Source organism: Leucoraja erinacea, chromosome 1 (genome assembly GCF_028641065.1).
Source record: "Leucoraja erinacea ecotype New England chromosome 1, Leri_hhj_1, whole genome shotgun sequence".
Taxonomy (NCBI): domain Eukaryota; kingdom Metazoa; phylum Chordata; class Chondrichthyes; order Rajiformes; family Rajidae; genus Leucoraja; species Leucoraja erinaceus.
This window is the reverse complement of record NC_073377.1, coordinates 161,523,067-161,541,954: the sequence shown is the minus strand read 5'-3', so window position 1 is coordinate 161,541,954 and position 18,888 is coordinate 161,523,067. Positions and strand designations below refer to the sequence as shown.

General features: G+C 41.4%; 1 protein-coding gene across 2 annotated transcripts in view; it reads right to left on the bottom strand.

Moving 5' to 3' along the window:
* Window positions 1–5,966: 5,966 nt before the first annotated feature.
* The window catches only part of zgc:86764 (uncharacterized protein LOC797431 homolog), a 34,936-nt gene continuing 22,014 nt past the window's right edge, over window positions 5,967–18,888 (bottom strand). Inside the window, exons 14-15 of one of the 2 annotated variants that reach the window (XM_055647024.1) lie at window positions 14,442–14,582; window positions 5,967–6,636 (exon numbers count right to left, since the gene is read on the bottom strand). In XM_055647024.1, the coding sequence (XP_055502999.1) occupies window positions 6,568–6,636; window positions 14,442–14,582 (210 nt within the window). In that variant the 3' untranslated portion in view covers window positions 5,967–6,567. The remainder of the gene's footprint in view (window positions 6,637–14,441; window positions 14,583–18,888) is intronic. The other variant, XM_055647030.1, reaches the window with a different exon arrangement.

Genomic DNA, 18,888 nt, shown 5'->3' with positions numbered 1-18,888 from the left:
TCTCATTTACATATGACATCACAATGGGACGGGTTGGGAGATTGCAACCTTCACGTGTGTCCACGAACGCAATCAACCTGGCGTGCACAATCAAATAGAACAAGTCGTCTACCCCCTGCCTCTCTACCCACCCTCCCTCTCTATCAGCCCTCCCTCTCTACTCCCTCCCTCTCTATCTATCCCCATGGTATATTTTAAAAGTTATTAAGGTTTAAAAATCTTTAAAACTGCGCATGTGCAGATTGGTCTCCTCTCCTGCGACGCCCTTCCTGCACTATTGACCACACCCGCTGTCAGTCACCTCCCCTTCCTGCACCATCGCTGCACTGACGGGCTTTGTCCGCTGTCAGTCGGTCAGCAGCGGCAGGAGGTCGGCGCGGTCTCTGCCTGCGCGGCTGGTGCTCCGGGGCCGCGCCGACGATCCCGAGGCCTGGGTGTCGAGCCTGGCCCTGACGGCTGATGCTCCTCCGGGGCACACAAGAAGGGAGAGGAGCGGCAACCTCGAGAGCCTGGGGAGGCGAGGAGGGAGAGTGGGGAATAGAGGAAGAGGAGGGATAGTGGGGGTGTGGGGGAGGAGATAGGGGAGGTGAGGAGTGGCGGATAAATGATAGGAGAGGGTATGGAGGGAGTGACTGGAGGGAGGGAGTTATGGAGGGAGGGAGTGACTGAAGGTTGGGGAAATGAGAGGGAGGAATTGGGGGAGGGGAAAGATCCAGGGGAGGTGAGGAGGGGGGTGGAGAGGATGGGGTAGTGAGTGGGGAATAGAGGGCAGTGGGGCAGGTCAAGAGGGATAGTGGGGGGGGGGGGAGATAGGGGGGATAGAGGGGGGGGGGTAGGGAGGGGAGATGAGTTATGGAGGGAAGGAGTGATTGAGGGTAGGGGAAAGGAGGAGGGAGAGGCGAGGGATTGGGGAGGTGAGGAGGAGAGGGGGAAGAAGAGGGAGTATGAAGAGGGGGGGGGAGTGCTGGGGATGAGGGGAAATGAGCCACGCCTGCGCAGTTGCCTATGGGTCGAATATTGCGTTGGGGGAACGGGTGAGTGATGGAATACTGCATTGAGGGAGCAGACCCCAACGGGTCTGCACTTCAGATTCAGATTCAATTTTAATTGTCATTGTCAGTGTACAGTACAGAGACAACGAAATGCATTGTCAACTTAGTCAAGTTGTCCTTAAATAAAAGGGAGCAAAGAGCACTTTGAAGGAGGCCAACAAGCAACTCAAACAAGACACTAACTATTCCATATATAACCTTAAAATGTTAGACTTACAAGAGGAGCTAAGCAAATAACAAGTGTTAGTAATAGCAATTAACATTATGTTTAGTGAGGCTGTGGGTGATCTTATCCATAACCCAGGATGGTGTCAATGTTTCTAAATTGGGTCACTTGTGTTTATAAGATGGAACACTCAGTCTTGTAAAAAATAAGGACCAAAGTATTAATTGAGATTCAAGTGTTTAAGAAGGAACTGTAGATGCTGGAAAATCAAAGATAGACAAAAATGCTGGAGAAACTCAGCGGGTGAGGCAGCATCTATGGAGCGAAGGAAATAGGTGACGTTTCGGGTCGAGACCGTTCTTCAGACTCAAGAGTCTGAATCAAGATTCAAGATTGTTTTATTGGCATATGCCCTGAAACGGAATGGCATTCTTATTTGCAGCAACACAACAGATAAGTAAACAGGTAACATGATACATTTTCTTTTAACCATAAAGTAAATATTTGATAGGATTGGGTAACAAAAGCAGATCAGACTTTAAATGGCAAGCTTCACAGAAGGTATTAATGTAGTAAATGGAAATTTGGTTCCATTTGAATGAAAACTGTGTTGAAATTTGACACGGTAGGTCTTTTGCGTACACACCTTTATAAAGTTGTCAGGTACACAAAATTGCTGGAGAAACCCAGCGGGTGCAGCAGCATCTATAGAGCGAAGAAAATAGGTGACGTTTCGGGCCGAAACCCTTCTTCAGACTGATGGGGGGTGGGAGGGAAGAAGGAAGGAAAAAGGGGAGGAGGAGGAGCACGAGGGCGGGGGGATGGGAGGAGACAGCTCGAGGGTTAAGGAAGGGGAGGAGACAGCAAGGGCTAGCAAAATTGGGAGAATTCAACATTCATGCCATCAGGATGCAAGCTGCCCAGGCGGAATATAAAGTTGTCTTCTGCTTGTGTTCAGCATCTGTTATTAATCTGTTCAAAGCTGAAAGCTGTTAATCCTCTGCAGTTTTGTCAGAACTGTATTTTATTTTATCTTTGAGTCATGATTGTTTTGTTTATAACTGGTTTAAACTGCAGGAATGTTTCATGGACCTGGTACTCCTTCAAAGTTAACAAACCTTTGAGCTCTAATCCTATTAATCTGATCAATGTTTCTAAATTAAAAACAGAAATGTTCAACAGATAAGGCCGCATCAATAGAAGAGATACAGAGTTGTGCCTCAGGCTGGAGATCATTCACCAGAACTGGAAAGAATAGAAAATAATCTTGTTAAACGTCTGGTAGGGTGGGTGGTGGGTGGTGGTGGTGACTCGGATAGGATAACACCGAGAAATACTGTAAATAAGATTCAGTCAACGAGTGAATGGAGGCGGTGAGAATGTAGACAAAAGAACAGAAGTTGTGAAACCTCTTTATTTCCTCTGGAAATTGAAGATAAAGAGAGTTTAAAAACAAGCCGAGCCAATATGACAACTGGTATTGATAGAGATGAAGCAATCGGGTTACCTTTGGTTGTAGAACTCAGTGAAAGAAAAAGTATCTCAAATTATTAAATTCCCAACCTTGGACTATTTGCAACCATATTTCCATCACAGTTGTATCATCCCGCCTGTTTATTTCTAATGTTGCCATTAATTCATCTATATTTTTTAGATGCATGTTTTCAGATATAGCTTCATTGCCATTTTAGCATTTTGCCCCAAATCTGACTGGAGATCCATTCATCTTTCTAACTCTTCCCGACAGACTGATTATCACTATCTACTTCACCTTTGTCCTAATTTTCTCTCCAATTATTTGGTTTAAACCTTGAAGAAGTTTTTGCAAAACTATTATAACAGATTTATATAAATGGCCTGGAAAAGGGCCCCAAAAGAGTTGCTAAATTTGCAAAACAAATTGGAAAGTAAACTAGAGCGGACACAAGGAGGCTACACAGGGATAGCTTATGCTAGTGGCACAGATCTGGAAATGTAAACGCAATGAGGGAAGTGGCGGGGGGAAGTCTATTTTGCTGGGAAAAGGCACGTTCCCTAAATGACAAGATCACAAAACACCAAAAACGCAGGGGCTGGATGTCCTTATGGACAATTCACAAAGATGAATGCGGATATTAAATGAATGAATCCAGTACATAGGAAAGCCATTATGTTATTGCTTAATGCCATATGTATTGAATACCAAAGCAGAGAAGCAATATCTTGGTATAGAGGGCACTGGTGAGATCACATCTGTGCACAATACTATCACCTCTATTCAAAAGAGCAATGCACTGACAAGTTTCTATCTATCTATCTATCTATTAATATATAAAATTAATATATAAAACTCAAATCCATCCATCCGCCTGCAGTACGGATCCCTTCCTGCCTTTTGATTCGTTGACGGCTGCTCCTTCCTATCAGCTTCCAACACACTTTGAAACAAAGTTGCAAGACAGGAACACTGAACTTTTCACTGCTGCAGCAGGCAGGGGAGGTGCAATTGAGGGAGGCAGGGGAGTGCTGGAAACTGACATTTGGCAACGGCTTCAGTTCCATTGGAGGAGACAGGTGCATGGTGGAATATTGGGTTGGGGGAATCACACCATTGGGGGAGCAGACCCAACGGGTCTGCACTTGGTCTAGTCTATAAAACTCTGGTATATCTATAAAACTCTGGCCATCCGACCGACTGCCGACCGGCGCCCTTCCTGCCTTTCGATTCGTGCCCGATACTCGCAGATCGCAGGCCGATGCTCGCAGATGTCCAATCGGAATGGATTCATTTGCATGTACGGCTGCCGGCTGCATTTCTTCCTTTGATTCATTGCCACGCCCAATCCAGACGCTCAATCTCCGAGATATTTTCCATTTCGGTAGAGATTTCGCTTTTCTTTCTAAGTATCCGCTCCTCATTTCATTTCGTCGTGTTGAAGTACACGTTTTTAATCAAATCCTTCCCCCCCCCCCCCCCCCCAAGTATTTCAAAAAGAAACTGGCTTCTCCATTTACATGCCAGCTTCCAACACACTTCGAAACAAAGTTGCAAGACAGGAACATTCTGAAATTTTCACTGTTGCAGCAGGCAGGGGAGGTGCCATTGGATTTTTTTTTTAAATCCACTCCTGAGGGAGGCAGGGCAATGCTGGAATCTTACTTTTGGGAACGGCTTCAGTTCCATTGGAGGAGACAGGTGCATGGTGGAATATTGGGTTGGGGGATCACACCATTGGGGGAGCAGACCCAACGGGTCTGCACTTGGTCTAGTATAAATTAAAATTAATGCTGAAAACTAAATTGAAGGTAATGCTGGAGTAGAGGTGAAGAACTGGTCAAAAGGGATGCAGAGACACTTGTTTTGGAGGTGAGGATAGCAGTCACTACTGTATTTATTAGGTGAAAAATTAGATTAGGTTAAACATTTCCTTGGACGAAGGATCAGGATAGTTGTTGGAAATCAGACTATCGGAGGAGAGTTGTGACTTTGGGAAGTTTCTGCCAATGTTGAGGGCTTGTTTGAAAGAGGGATCAGAAACATTGCTGGTATTGGGGGTTTCATTTTGGACTGTCAGTTTGGATACAGAACAAAACAAAAAAAAATCACTTAATAAATATTACCTTTGAAACGGTAGTATTCTCCATTTTGTAAGAGTGGTTAATCAAGAGCGAGTGCTTTAGACAAAGGAATTAAATGCAACATCTCCAAGTTTTCAGATGACACAAAGCTGGGTGGCAGCGAGTATCTCGAGGATACTATGCAGCTGCAGGGTGATTTGGATAAGTTGGGTGAGTAGGAAGCTGCAGTATAATGTGGATAAATGTGAGGTTATCCACTTTGGTGGCAACAAGGCAGCAGGTTATTATCTGAATGGTGTCAGATTAGAAAAAGCGGAGGTGCCACAAGACCTGGGTGTCCCTGTGTGCAGTTTCGGTGTCCTAATTTGAGGAAGGACATTCTTGCTATTGAGGGAGTGCAGCATAGGTTAACCAGGTTAATTCCCAGGATGGCAGGACTGACACATGATGAAAAAATGGATCGACTGGCTTGTATTAACTGGAATTTAGGATGAGAGGGGATTTTATAGAGACATAAAATCCTTAAGGGATTTAGAATGCTAGATGCATTCTAGGGCTGGATGCAGGGACAATGTTCCTGATTTTGGGAAGAGTCCAGAATCAAGGGTCAACTTAAGAATTAGTGGAATTTAAATATTGAGATGAGGAAAAACTTTACCACGACAGTTGTGAACCTGTGGAACTCTCTGCCATAGAAGACAGTGGAGGACAATTCACTGGATGTTTGAGAGTCAGGTATAGCTCATAGGGCAAACAGAATCAAGGGATATGGGGAGAAAGCAGGAAGGGTTACTGATTTTGGATGATCAACCATCATCATATTGAATGACAGTGCTGTCTCGAAGGACCAAATGGTCTTCTCATGCACGTATATATTTTCAAATATATTTTGTTGCTCAGGATAAGGAATGTTGACAAAATAGTCAATCAGAATTCTTTTTTCCCCTCTAGCCAAGTACACATAATCAGTAGGAACAGAAAATTGGATTCAAGTAAAAAGCTGCCTGATATAGAACACAGACCCGTTACCTATTAGTTCCATTCTGTGCCATGAGCAGGCTAGGTTTTAATAATTTTTCCATTTTTAAAAAAAAGCTTAATGACTAGATATTTGAGAACAATATTTCCTTGGCAACAAAGTATTGAATATTAAATTCTCAAGTTTACCTAGACAGAACAAAACACCAATCTTATTGTATAAACAGATTTCACTTTTAATCAATGCAGGTACAAAAGGCAACGTTATTTTTTAAATATCAAATCGCATAATAAATTTAAGCAGTTTGATTTAAGTAATGAAAACAATTACTCCGCTTTCAGCATATTTGTCCAATATTAATATCTTAAAACTAATACAGTTCCCTTCCCGATAAAAAAAACCCCCAAGTCTTTATTTTATTTTAAAACCTTATGTTTAGATTCATTAGAAATGTTTGCCTTAAATTTTTACAAAAAGCATTGGAATTGGCAACTATGAATTGCCCTTTGAAAGAATAGAAAAGTTTAATTTATAAATAGGTGAAATAAGAGAAATGCAAAATGGAGAAGGATTGAGCAAAGACACTAAATAGTCCCATATATACACAAGGTGCCCAAAAATAGGCAAAAATGGTATGCTGTAACATGTAAAGGCACTTCCATTCATAACCGGAAAAAAAAAAAAAACAAAAAAAAACAGATCTTTTCCCATGACAATACACTTCAAACACGAATAAGGTGTTTCCAAAAAAAATCAAGCGATCTTCCAAAACACCTGGAACAACTCTTGTCACTGAATAATAGGATCTGAAATCAAGGATTTTCAAGTGTTGTAGAATTGAGCTGTCCTTTGACGCAATTAGATTTTCTGGATAAGTCGCGCTAAGAAAGGAAAATAAGTTTCAGGTGAATAAAATTATGAATTTCTTTACAAGCAAAGAATTGACATTTCAAAGTGCAGTTATTGTCTTCTTATCATTAACTCCTAAAAATGTTTAAACCGAAAGTATCAACATCTCATGAAAGAAACTCAGTTTAGAATCTTAAACGTTGGTATTTTAGAAACTACAAGGGTAAAAGGAGTGCAGATTGGCACGGAACGATGACCACAAAAAAAAAGCAACACTATACCAATAATCAAATGTCATGCTGTATGGTCATGAAAAGGAATGCAGAACAAAGCCACCAGATAGGCCGGTGGCAAACAGGCTCAGACCAAAAGAGTGCGACATGGAAAATAAATAAAAAACATTCATAATAGAAAAATAACAATCAGAAGATATGCTAAATTAAGCAATGGGTGCAAGATAAAAGGCACAAACATACAAGTAGGGGGAAAAACATTGATCATTGAATATTTGCATGAAAGTTGGTGCTTTTATTTACATGAACTAAAGATAAGAAAAAGTAGAGGTTATGACCACAATGAATGGAGGAACAGATTCAAGGGACTGTAGTCCACACATTATGGCATTTGTACCACAACTGGCTTAATTCAACAATATACTTCAAAGACACAGGGTACTGCAGTGCTATATTTTGGTTTCTCCTGGAACACTATCTACTTTTCCACATGTTGCTCAAAAAGAGCATTGTGCTGGAATGACTCAATTTCATACATCAATAATTGTTTAGTGCTATTACAATGACATGACATGGTCAGAATACTGTTTAAGCACATAGCATTAAAACAGTTGTACTGATTTGTAGACCAATATTTAACTTTTAGAGTCACATACTCATCGATATTTTAGTTATATAATCCATTCTTCCCAAAGGTCCCAACTTTCTGCATTATAATTTGTCTGAATCTGTCCAATTAATGTGTGCTCTCATCAACAATCATTTGCTTCATTTGGAAATATGGAGCCAAGGTTATATGCCTTCTCCCCCATCTCCCCAGTTTTAAATAGATTAGTTGAATATTGTTTAATGAATTTAAATATTCAAACACTATGCCTTCCAGATTCAAATATTATTAAAAACGTTTTCACAAAGTCAGTACAATGCTTTATTAACTAGTGATTCACCCAGCTCCAAGATTTAGCCTCTCCCCCATTTGCAAGGGGGTCCTTTACTTCAGCAGACCCCAGCGTGGATCAGTAACATCTCACTGACCAGCACAGATGCAACCTCAAAAAACTGCATGCTTAGTCCCCTGCTCTACTTTCGGCAGCCATTACTGTGACCAAGCATAGCTCCAATGTCATTTATAAATCCGTCAACAATACCACCGTGGTTGGCTGAATCACTGGTGGTGAGGAATTAGCTTACAAGAAACACAATACCTGGTTTACTGGTGCCAACAATTTATTTTGCAAAGTTAACAAGACCAAGGAGGCCATGAGCCAGTTTTTAAAATCGCTGGAGGAGAGTTGAAGTTTCAAATTCGCAAGCTTTTACATCTTAGATGGCCTGTCCTGGGCCTAGCATAGAGATGTAAAAGATATTTAAAAAAGAGATTCATTAGGTCTCCAAATACACTAAAAACAAACTTCAACAGACGTATTGTAAACAGTAACCCAAATGGTTGCTTCATGGTCAGGCCTGGCAATTCCACCATAGGATCACAATGAGGGTCTAGAGTAGTAGACTCCTTCGCAGGCACAGCTCTCTCCTCCATCAATAGCATCTATACAGGGTGTTACCTCAAGATGGCAGCATTATCTAGGATCCACTGAAGTCCTACACCATCAGGTTTAGGCACAGCTATTTTCCCCAAACTATCAGATTTTTTAACCAATGAGTCCAGGAACACCACTGGGACCGTCAAACGGGCCCATCAGCGACTGCACTTCCTGAGGAAACTAAAACAGGCCTCACTCCCCACCAACATCCTCAGGACTTTCTACAGGGGCACGGTGGAGTCTGTACTCACGTACTGCATCAATACGTGGTACTGCACCTGCAACTGCTCGGACAGGAAGGCTCTGCAGAGGGTAGTGAGGGGAGCAGAGAGGATTATTAGCGTCTCCCTACCCTCGGTACAAGAACTGTTCCAAAGCCGCTGTCTGAAGAAAGCACAGAGAATTGCCAAGGACAAACTGCACCCCCTCCACACACACCTGGATCTCTTGCCATCAGGCAAGAGATATCGAAGCATCAAAGCCCGGACTACGAGGCTGCTAAACAGCTTCCTACCACAGGCTGTGAGGCTGCTAAACAGTCACTCTGCACTCACAGTCACTTGACTTGACTCTGCGGCTGGCACGGACACTTTAATAACTGGCACTGGCCACTCAAATCAGCGGCCCCGGACATTTTTTTATGATTGGTTTACTGTATTTTAACATTGTGTTTTTTACCTGCTTTTAACTATTTATTCTGTTCCATCAGGGACTGGATTGTTTTTTTTAGTGTTATTATGTGAGAAGTGTTTTTAAATTTCATGTGCGAGGCTCCGCTATTCACTGGGAAACGTCTTTTCATTTTGCACTGTACTTGTTGCTTGCAAGATGACAATAAAGGTTGATTGATTGATTGAAACTTGATCTTACATCAACAACTATACACCAATGTCTACCTCATACATTATCAGGATTTTTCTTCCCTAATCATGCCTTGGCACTAATATCTTACTGTTTGCATTAATTTATTTCTGTGGGTCTGAGTCTGTGCCTGCGATGCTGCTGCATGTAACATTTTTCATTGCACAGGACTTGGGCATATGACAGTAAACTCAACTTACAAATGTTCCTTCACGTCAAAATATAGCGCCATTCAGTCAATTCTACCCACACCTTGCTGGGCACGTCACATGTGCTGGCGTCATGTAACAAAGCGGGGGACCAGCATTCTGGCAGGCTGGTTTGCCACTGCTACACAGGTGGGGTTAAACTAAATAGTAGGGGGGAAGGGGGAAGAGGAGACAAACTGGAGATACAAGGATGGAGTTAAAGGGAAAGACAATACAAGCAAAGTTACAAAATACACCAGAATTAACTGGGCAGAAAGCTCAGGAAGGGATAGAATATGGCCGTGAAATAGGAATTGATGTGAAAGGTGAGGGGTAATGGATTCAAAGTAATATATATGAATGCACAAAGTATAAGAAATAAAGTGGAAGAGCTTGAGGCTCGGTTAGAAATTGGCAAGTATGACGTTGTGGGAATTACAGAGACATGGCTGCAAGAGGGCCAGGGATGGGAACTGAATATTCAAGGGTATACCTCCTATCGAATAGACAGACAGGTGGGCAGAGGGGGAGGGGTAGCTCTGTAGGTGAGGAATGAAATTCAGTCCCTTACAAGGGGTGACATAGAATCAGGAGATGTGGAGTCAGTATAGATAGAACTGCCTTTGGTTTTGAAAGTGCTAAAGCGAGCTGCCTTGCCCAATTAAAGCTGCCTTGCCTTCCATATAATTAAAAGTCTAATCTTGACCACTTCCTGTTTGCGCTTTATATTGATATTAGTAAAACCACTACCACGTACAGCTGTGATTTTTGGCCAACCTACTCAGAGTCCCTCTCCGCTCATCAGGTGCTGAGGATTTTTCCCATCGATTAAAAATAAAAGTGTTATTAATGTTTAAAAAATGTTGAGATTCTCTCTCCTGTCAATCATGCCATGAAGGCCACGCCCCTTCTGGTGGGATTGTGGGGCTTGGCTCAGTCTATGGAAGATGGGGAGGGAGAGGCCACGACTCGCTGTCTTTAGTGGCCTTGCACCCTGCTTGAAATGGAATTAAGGAATATCCGTGAGTCAACTGCGAGCCCACCACCTGTGAGTGAGCTGCCAGCACAACAGGCTTGAGTGACTGAGCCGCCAGCCCAAAAACCCATTCAGCCCACAATGTCCATACTAGCCCTCTGGAAACCAGTCCCTTCAGCGCACAACACCCATACCAGCGCTCCAGAAAGCCCCCCCCCCCCACCCCACCCCCACCGGCAACCAACATTGGAATTGGTGGAGAGTTGGAATATTGCATTGGGGGTCCAACCCTCCCGTGTGAACATGGGATAGTTGAAACATAAGATTAAGGGGATTGGACACACCGGAGGGAGAAAACATGTTCCCGATGTTGGGGGAGTCCAGAACCAGGGGTCACAGTTTACGAATAAGGGGTAGCCCATTTAGAACAAAGATGAGGAAAACACTTTTCACCCACAGAGTTGTGAATCTGCGGAATTCTCTGCCTCAGAACGCAGTGAGGGCCAATTCCGTGGATGATTTCAAGAGAGAGTTAGATAGAGCTATTAAAGATAGCAGTCAGGGGATATGGTGAGAAGGCAGGAACGGGGTACTGATTGTGGATGATCAGCCATGATCACATTAAATAGCAGTATTGGCTCGAAAGGCTGAATGGCCTGCTCCTGCACTTACTGTCTACTAAAAGTAAAAGATTAAGTTTTTGAAATGTTTTCACTGCTGTACTATTCCTTTCCTGTTTTACGCTTTTAAAAATCCTTACCCCAATTAGTTTAGGTCGCTTGCCAATTTTGGTTGTCACCACACTATGCATCTCCATAAGTTTGAAAATTAAAATCCATATCCCCATTATATAGTATGGGTAATTAACATCTGTTTCTTTAAGCCACTACTGAACAGAAGAGCTGGTCAATCTGCCAAAAAGATAATTGTGATGAATTTTTTAAAAAATGATTTGTAGTTAGTTAAATTCAAAGACCACCCCTGCTAAATGCAATGGGCTGACGTGTAGTACGCAAAGGAACGTGGGCCTTTTTGCATCCATTTCCGTAACCAGACCCGACCCGACTCGAGTGTAATCAACATTGCGGGGGAACAGTTTGTGGTAATAAATTAAAATTCTGAAAATGAGGAGAAATTTTTTACCAAATAACTTTTATTCTTACGAGTATGTTTCCGTAACCGGCTTTCGTCTCTGCACTATTATCCTAAGGGATCTTTGGTGCGGAGACGGAAGCCGGTTACGGAAATGGGGCCTTAAATTACCCATGAATCTGCCCATGATACTACGTCTTTTGCATTGAGTGGACTATCTTGCTCGCTATGGGATCTTTGGTTAAATTGACATGAAATGTTTTATAAAAGCCCAGCTTTAGCATATAAATCATAAAGTCTGACAAGTGTTTGCTCAAGTGCTACACGCGTTACTATGGGTGTTTTTTTAGGACTGCAATGACATATTTTCCTCTGGCTGTGCAAAGATTACTTAAGCAGTAAAAGCATAAATTATGTTAAATTAAATGCAATGTGAATATCAAGTCTCAATTATTTGGCTATTAATGCCCACACCTTACTCCCCTTCCCTGATAATTAGAAATTTACAGATTTCTTTGATTGATTTTCTTGATAATTAAATCTAATTAATTCTGGTTCTGCATTCAGAATCAACTCATTTGCTTCAAACTTCGAGGCAGAGTGCCACAGCAAGATAGAACTGCTGTCTTAGTTCCAGCAACTCATTACATCCTAACCTCAGTCCTATGCGGAATTTGCATATTCTCTCCGACTGTGCAGATTCCTTCTTGGTACCAGTTTCCTTCCACATCAAGGATGTGCTGATAGATTCATTGGCTACTACAAATTCCCTCCTTGCATTAGGTACTAGAGGATAGGAGAATTGGGCGAGGGGAAAATGTTAGATTTGCTGTGACAAATGACCCATCCCTCTGTCATAAAGAGATATGAATAACAACAAAAACAGTCAATAAGATTTATAATATTTAACTTTAAGGCACTGAAATTGATAATTTACAGTACAGATGAGCATTTGGTAGAAGTGGACTCATTCAAATGTATGCAGAGTAAATCATTACTACATAATATGGTTGAATTTTGAGAAGATACCCAATAGCAAATACAGGGGTGTTTATAGGACAAAGGACATCTATTGTCACGTACACCAAATGGTGTAGTGAAATTTGTCTTGCCATGCAGCACACAGATAAAGATCAGACATAACATTAAAGAGATTTAACAATAAACATAAAAACATCCCCCCACAATGGTTCCCACTGTGGGGGAAGGCACAATGTCATGTACATGTAACATGCAGTTTTTGTAAAGTTTCACAAGTGATTTAAGACCAAGATAGGAAACTGGTCATTCCCTGTTAAGCATGGGGAATGGTCAGTATTCTGCTAGCTCCTAACCATGATTTCTAATTGGCAGGGTACAACAAGTGACATCCATCAACAATATTTACTGGAGCCATTAACAGCTACCATAAGTGACAGAGCCTACCATTCATACTTGTTCATACTCTGTTAGATAGCATACCAAGTAGAACAGAAAGTTGCCAAGAAGCACTCAAATCAAATTCACAGGTAAAACTGTGTCAGATGGGTGGGACTTAGGAAAATCAAGCAACAACGGCATTAATCAGTCAAACATGCAGAAATGTGGGGGACGAGACAAAAAGTAACAGGTCACTCACTCGAACCAAGATCTGAGCATTTTTCAAAAAAGGAACGTTCACAAAAATGTGGAGGTAAAAGGATTTCAGCTGTGATGTGCAGCACAGGCCCGACAATCGTGTCACTGAATATCTCTCCCTCCCATTCCCAATCTGACCTTTCCGTCCTGGGCCTCCTCCATTGTCAGTGAGGTCCAGCAGAATTGGAGGAACAGCACCTTATATTTCGCTTGGGTAGTTTACATCCCAGCGGTATGAACATCGACTTCTCCAACTTCAGATAGGCCTTGCTTTCTCTCTCCATCCCCTCCCCCTTTCCAGTTCTTCCACCAGTCTTACTGTCTCCAACTACATTCTAACTTTGCCTCACCCCGTCCCCGACAGTCTGAAGAAGGGTCTCGACCTGAAACATCACCCATTCCTTCTCTCCAGCCTCATCTGCTGAGTTACTCCAGCATTTTGTGTCTACCTTTGCAGAAAAGGTACTTTAAAAAAAAATATTAAAAAAATCAAAAGGTAGTTTCTTTAATCTTAGCCTTAACCTCAAAGCGAACATCTGATAGACATACAAAGCACTGGCCCAAGAAATGGGTTCACCACCTTGGAAGAATACCACGACTTTAAAAGGGGAACCGTGAAGCTTTATCAGAATGGTACTACGTCTAAGTTTGGCAAAGATCAAAACTGCGTATGAGTGGATTAGATGTCCAAAGTCTATTTCTTGTGAAGAGCCTAGAAATGGATGCAGAATGGGGTAACAAAGTTTTTGGTCAAGAATATTGTACCAACATTTTCTTCATTGGAAACTGAATACCTCGACTTGAATGTCTGGGAACCCCATAAGAAATATTTTAAAACTTCAATCAAGGACAGCTTGAAGACAATTTCTATTAAAAGTGCTTGTTTTTTTAATGCATTTTCATAATGCAATATTTGGATTCCCAATGGCAAGCAAATGAAACGCATCTACTTCCTATCTAGTGTTGTCAAGTTGAAATTACATCATCCTGCCTGCACATGTACTGGATGAGTCACTGGACCAGAATTAGAATATGCACTATGATCCAAGAGACTAAAGAAATTTAAAATGACTTTCGAGCTTTGTAACTAATCAATTTTCACTTTGCTAAAGATAAAAGAATGTGCTATGTCACCATTTGTGCAAAAGCAAGCAGGCATTCCTCCCAACCCCCAAGTTCAATTATTTTGTACAAGATTAACATTTTTTTCTAAAACACAGGTAAAAAGATTTACCGCTCAATAAACTAGTCACTACAAATTAAAATCCTTTCAATTTCAGAAAGTTAGAAGCGTGGAGAAGATTTTTTTGAAAAAATAGACTTTACCGAAAATTCTGAATAGCTGGTAACCAAAGCATTAAATGTACCAGGCTGCCGTGCCACGTTGGGAATTGAAGTATCTATTGTTTTTTTGTCTTGTAGAGATGGTCTTTGGAATGGGTCCGGCAACTTGCCTGCATTTGGAGTCTAACAAACAGGAAAAAGTCAAACTTTCCTTCAGCACCATTTGAATGTTGAGCTCCTATACACTTTTAGTCAGAACAATCCAATTTACACAATAGACCTGCAAAATATCCTCACACTTTCCCTTGAAAACTCCAAGCTGATATTGTATACCAACATAATTCTAGCAACATGCTAATTAAATCACACTAATGAGTAGCTACTTTGTTTAAATACAAGACCTTAATTCTCATCTCCAGTATGGACATTCAAGTTTGCCAGTGAAAAAGTATCTGTTTCCTAAACCCATTCCAGTTAATTTGTATTTGAAGATAGTGATTACCCGATCAATCCCATGGGGAACAATTCTAAATAGTGAATATTGACTGATTTTCAGTCATTCAGGATCACAAAATTAGTCTACCACACTTAGCGAATACAAACCAATTTTCCAGTCCAAACCTGGACTTCTACCTTGGCCAACACCTACTTCTGTAGTGATCATGAAAAGAGCTTTCAAACTTTGCTTTCTACAGTATTTAGTAATCAATGTGTTGCGGATTCCAACTGAATTAATACTAAAACACAAGAGTTGGAGATTTAAAAAAAAGTCACAGCCTAAAGGATGAATTTTTAAAAAGCGGTAGAAGCAGTAGGGCATAGAAAGCATAAACAAGGATGCACAAACAGAATATTCAGAGTTCAGGAAGAATTAGAACATTTCAGATGGACAAAATTGGAAATAAACTACACAAGAGGGATTTATTTACATAAACATTCACTCAACATGGCAGACACCCGTTTATTGTTTCAGCCAAAAGACAACTTGGGACATCAGCATTCAATCTGGAACATGAAGAGTTGGTCACAGATGCCACTTAGTATTTAGAGCATCTTTATTTTACCAATAAGGCAAAAAGGGGGATGTTGAGGCAAGTACTATCATTTATCAAAGTCAGAGCATGTATCATAGTCATGGAGAATAGAAACTGGCCCTTCGGCCCAACTTGCCCATGCTAACTATCATTTTTTTTTAAAAAGTGATGTTCCAATCTTTACCCCCTCACCTTAAACCTACGACCTTTGGTTGCTGACTTTCCAATTCAGGATAAAGGGCTTTGCATTTATCCTATCTATTCCCTCATGATCTTATACACCACTGCGACATCAGCCCTCATCTTTCTGTGCTCCAAGGGATAAAGTTCTAGCCTGCTCAACCTCTCCCTAATGCTCAGGATCTCAAGTCCTGGCAACACCCTCAAATCTTCTCTGCACCTTTTTCAGCTTGAGCATCTTTCCTATAACAGGGTGACGACATTGGGATATGTGCCAAATGCGATCAGGTGAGACCAGTGTAGATGGGGCATCCCGGTCGGCATGGACAAGGTCTGTTTCCATGCTGCATGACTATGCCTCTATTTAATATTCAAACATAGGAAATAAATAGTGCATTCAGACCCCTTCACTTTTTCCCCCATTTTGTTACGTTACAGCCTTATTCTCAAATCAATGAAATTCTTTTTTTTTTAAATCATCAATCTATACATAATACCCCATAATAAAGTGAAAACGGGTGTTTAGACATTTTTGCAAAGTAATTAAAATTAAATAATTGAAATATCACATTTACACAAGTATTCAGACCCTTTACTCAGTAATTTGTTGAGGCACCTTTGGCAGCGATTACAGCCTCAAGTCTTCTTGGGTATGATGCTACGAGCTTGGCATACCTGTATTTGGGCAATTTATTCCATTCTACTCTGCAGATTCTCTCAAGCTGTTAGGTTGGATGGGGAGCGTCGATGCATAACTATTATCAGGTCCCTCCAGAGATATTCGATCCGGTTCAAGTCCAGGCTCTGGCTGGGCCACTCAAGGACATTCACAGACTTGCCACAAAGCCACTCCTGCGTTGTCTTGGCTGTGTGCTTAGGGTCGTTGGCCTTTTGGAAGGTGAACCTCTGCCCCAGTCTGCGGTCCAGAATCCTCTGGAGCAGGTTTTCATCAAAGATCTCTCTGTACTTTGCTCCGTTCCCGACTAGTCTCCCAGTTCCTGCCACTTGATTCCTACAGCATGATGCTGCTGCTACCACCATGCTTCACTGTAGGTATGGTATTGGCCAGGTGATGAGTGGTGCCTAGTTTCCTCCAGATATGACACTTGGCATTCAGGCCAAAGAGTTCAATCTTGGTTTCATCAGACCAAAGAATCTTGTTCAGGTGCCTTTTGTCAAATTCCAAGTGGGCTGTAATGTGCCTTTTACTGAGGAGTGGCTTCCGTCTGGCCACGCTACCATAAAGGCCTGATTTGTGGAGTGCTGTAGATATAGTTGTCCTCTGGAAGGTTCCCCCATCTCCACAGAGGAACTCTGGAGCTCTGTCAAGTGACCACCGGGTTCTTGGTCCCCTCCCTGACCAAGACCTTTCTATCCTGTCTCGGAGGTCTACGGACAATTCCTTCGTCTTTATGGCTTGGTTTTTGCTCTGACATGCACTGTCGACTGCGGGACCTTATATAGACTGGTGTGTGCCTTTCCAAATCATGCAAATCAATTTTACTTAGCACTGCTGGACTCCAATCAAGTTGTAGAAACAGCAAGGATAACCAATGGAACGAGGATGCAGCAATTTTGAGTGTCATAGCAAAGGAGTGTCATAGCATAGCAAAATACTTATGTAAATGTGACATTTTAATTATTTTATAATTATTTTAATAATTATAATTATTTTGCAAACATTTCTAAAAACCGGTTTTCCCTTTTATATTGTGGGGTATTGTGTGGAGATTGTTGATAAACAAAATGAATTCAATCCATTTTAGAGTAAGGCCGTAACATAACATTTGGAACATAACATGGTGGCCGATTGGGAAAGGGGGAGATGCAGCGAGACCTGGGTGTCATGGTACACCAGTCATTGAAGGTAGGCATGCAGGTGCAGCAGGCAGTAAAGAAAGCGAATGGTATGTTAGCTTTCATTGCAAAAGAATTTGAGTATAGGAGCAGGGAGGTTCTACTGCAGTTGTACAGGGTCTTGGTGAGACCACACCTGGAGTATTGCGTACAGTTTTGGTCTCCAAATCTGAGGAAGGACATTATTGCCATAGAGGGAGTGCAGAGACGGTTCACCAGACTGATTCCTGGGATGTCAGGACTGTCTTATGAGGAAAGACTGGATAGACTTGGTTTATACTCTCTAGAATTTAGAAGATTGAGAGGGGATCTTATAGAAACTTACAAAATTCTTAAGGGGTTGGGCAGGCTAGATGCAGGAAGATTGTTCCCGATGTTAGGGAAGTCCAGGACAAGGGGTCACAGCTTAAGGATAAAGGGGAAATCCTTTAAAACCGAGATGAGAAGAACTTTTTTCACGCAGAGAGTGGTGAATCTCTGGAACTCTCTGCCACAGAGGGCAGTTGAGGCCAGTTCATTGGCTATATTTAAGAGGGAGTTAGATGTGGCCCTTCTGGCTAAGGGGATCAGGGGGTATGGAGAGAAGGCAGGTACGGGATACTGAGTTGGATGATCAGCCATGATCATATTGAATGGCGGTGCAGGCTCGAAGGGCCGAATGGCCTACTCCTGCACCTAATTTCTATGTTTCTATGACAAAATGTTGAAAAAGTGAAGGGTCTGAATACTTTCTGAATGCACTGTAGGAGATATCTTCCTAGTGAAGAGAATTTAACTATTCTCCAAAAAGGAAAAAAATAAGGAGATTTAAAAAGCTTCTTTTTTGTAGAATTCCGTTGCCTGAACTTAATCAATTATGTATTAAAAGTATCAAACTATTAAAAGTAGCACAATGGTTGAAAAATATGCTGCGGCAGGTGTAATTTGGATACAAGATAGCAACATTTTGCCCCAGTTACATTTAAATTGGGGCAAAATGACCCAAGGGAGAAAAGTGTAATCCAATGGAAAGGCTATGTTTTCAAAATCAAAAGCCACAATAGGTTACCTTATCTCAATTATGCCACTTGATTTGTTTAATTCGTATATAGTAACTAGTTAAAGCCTTAATATTTATATAACTGAAATAACAGATACTGAAATAATAAAAAAATCCAAATAAAAACCCTTTATACCTACCCTTTATCCACTTGCTCGAGATGCTCCCATTCATGGAGAGCCTTTACTATCTATCCAGTCATAACTTAAGGATTATTTGATACAATAAGATAATTCTCTATACTTCTCAATTTTGGCTCCAGGCAAACAAGCCCAAATACAAGAGAATGGTACATAAGTCTCTGAACGAATTCACTAGAAGCAGGGAAATGTCAAAGTTTTCAAATTCCTATAGGTTTTGAAATTAAACTAGCACAGAA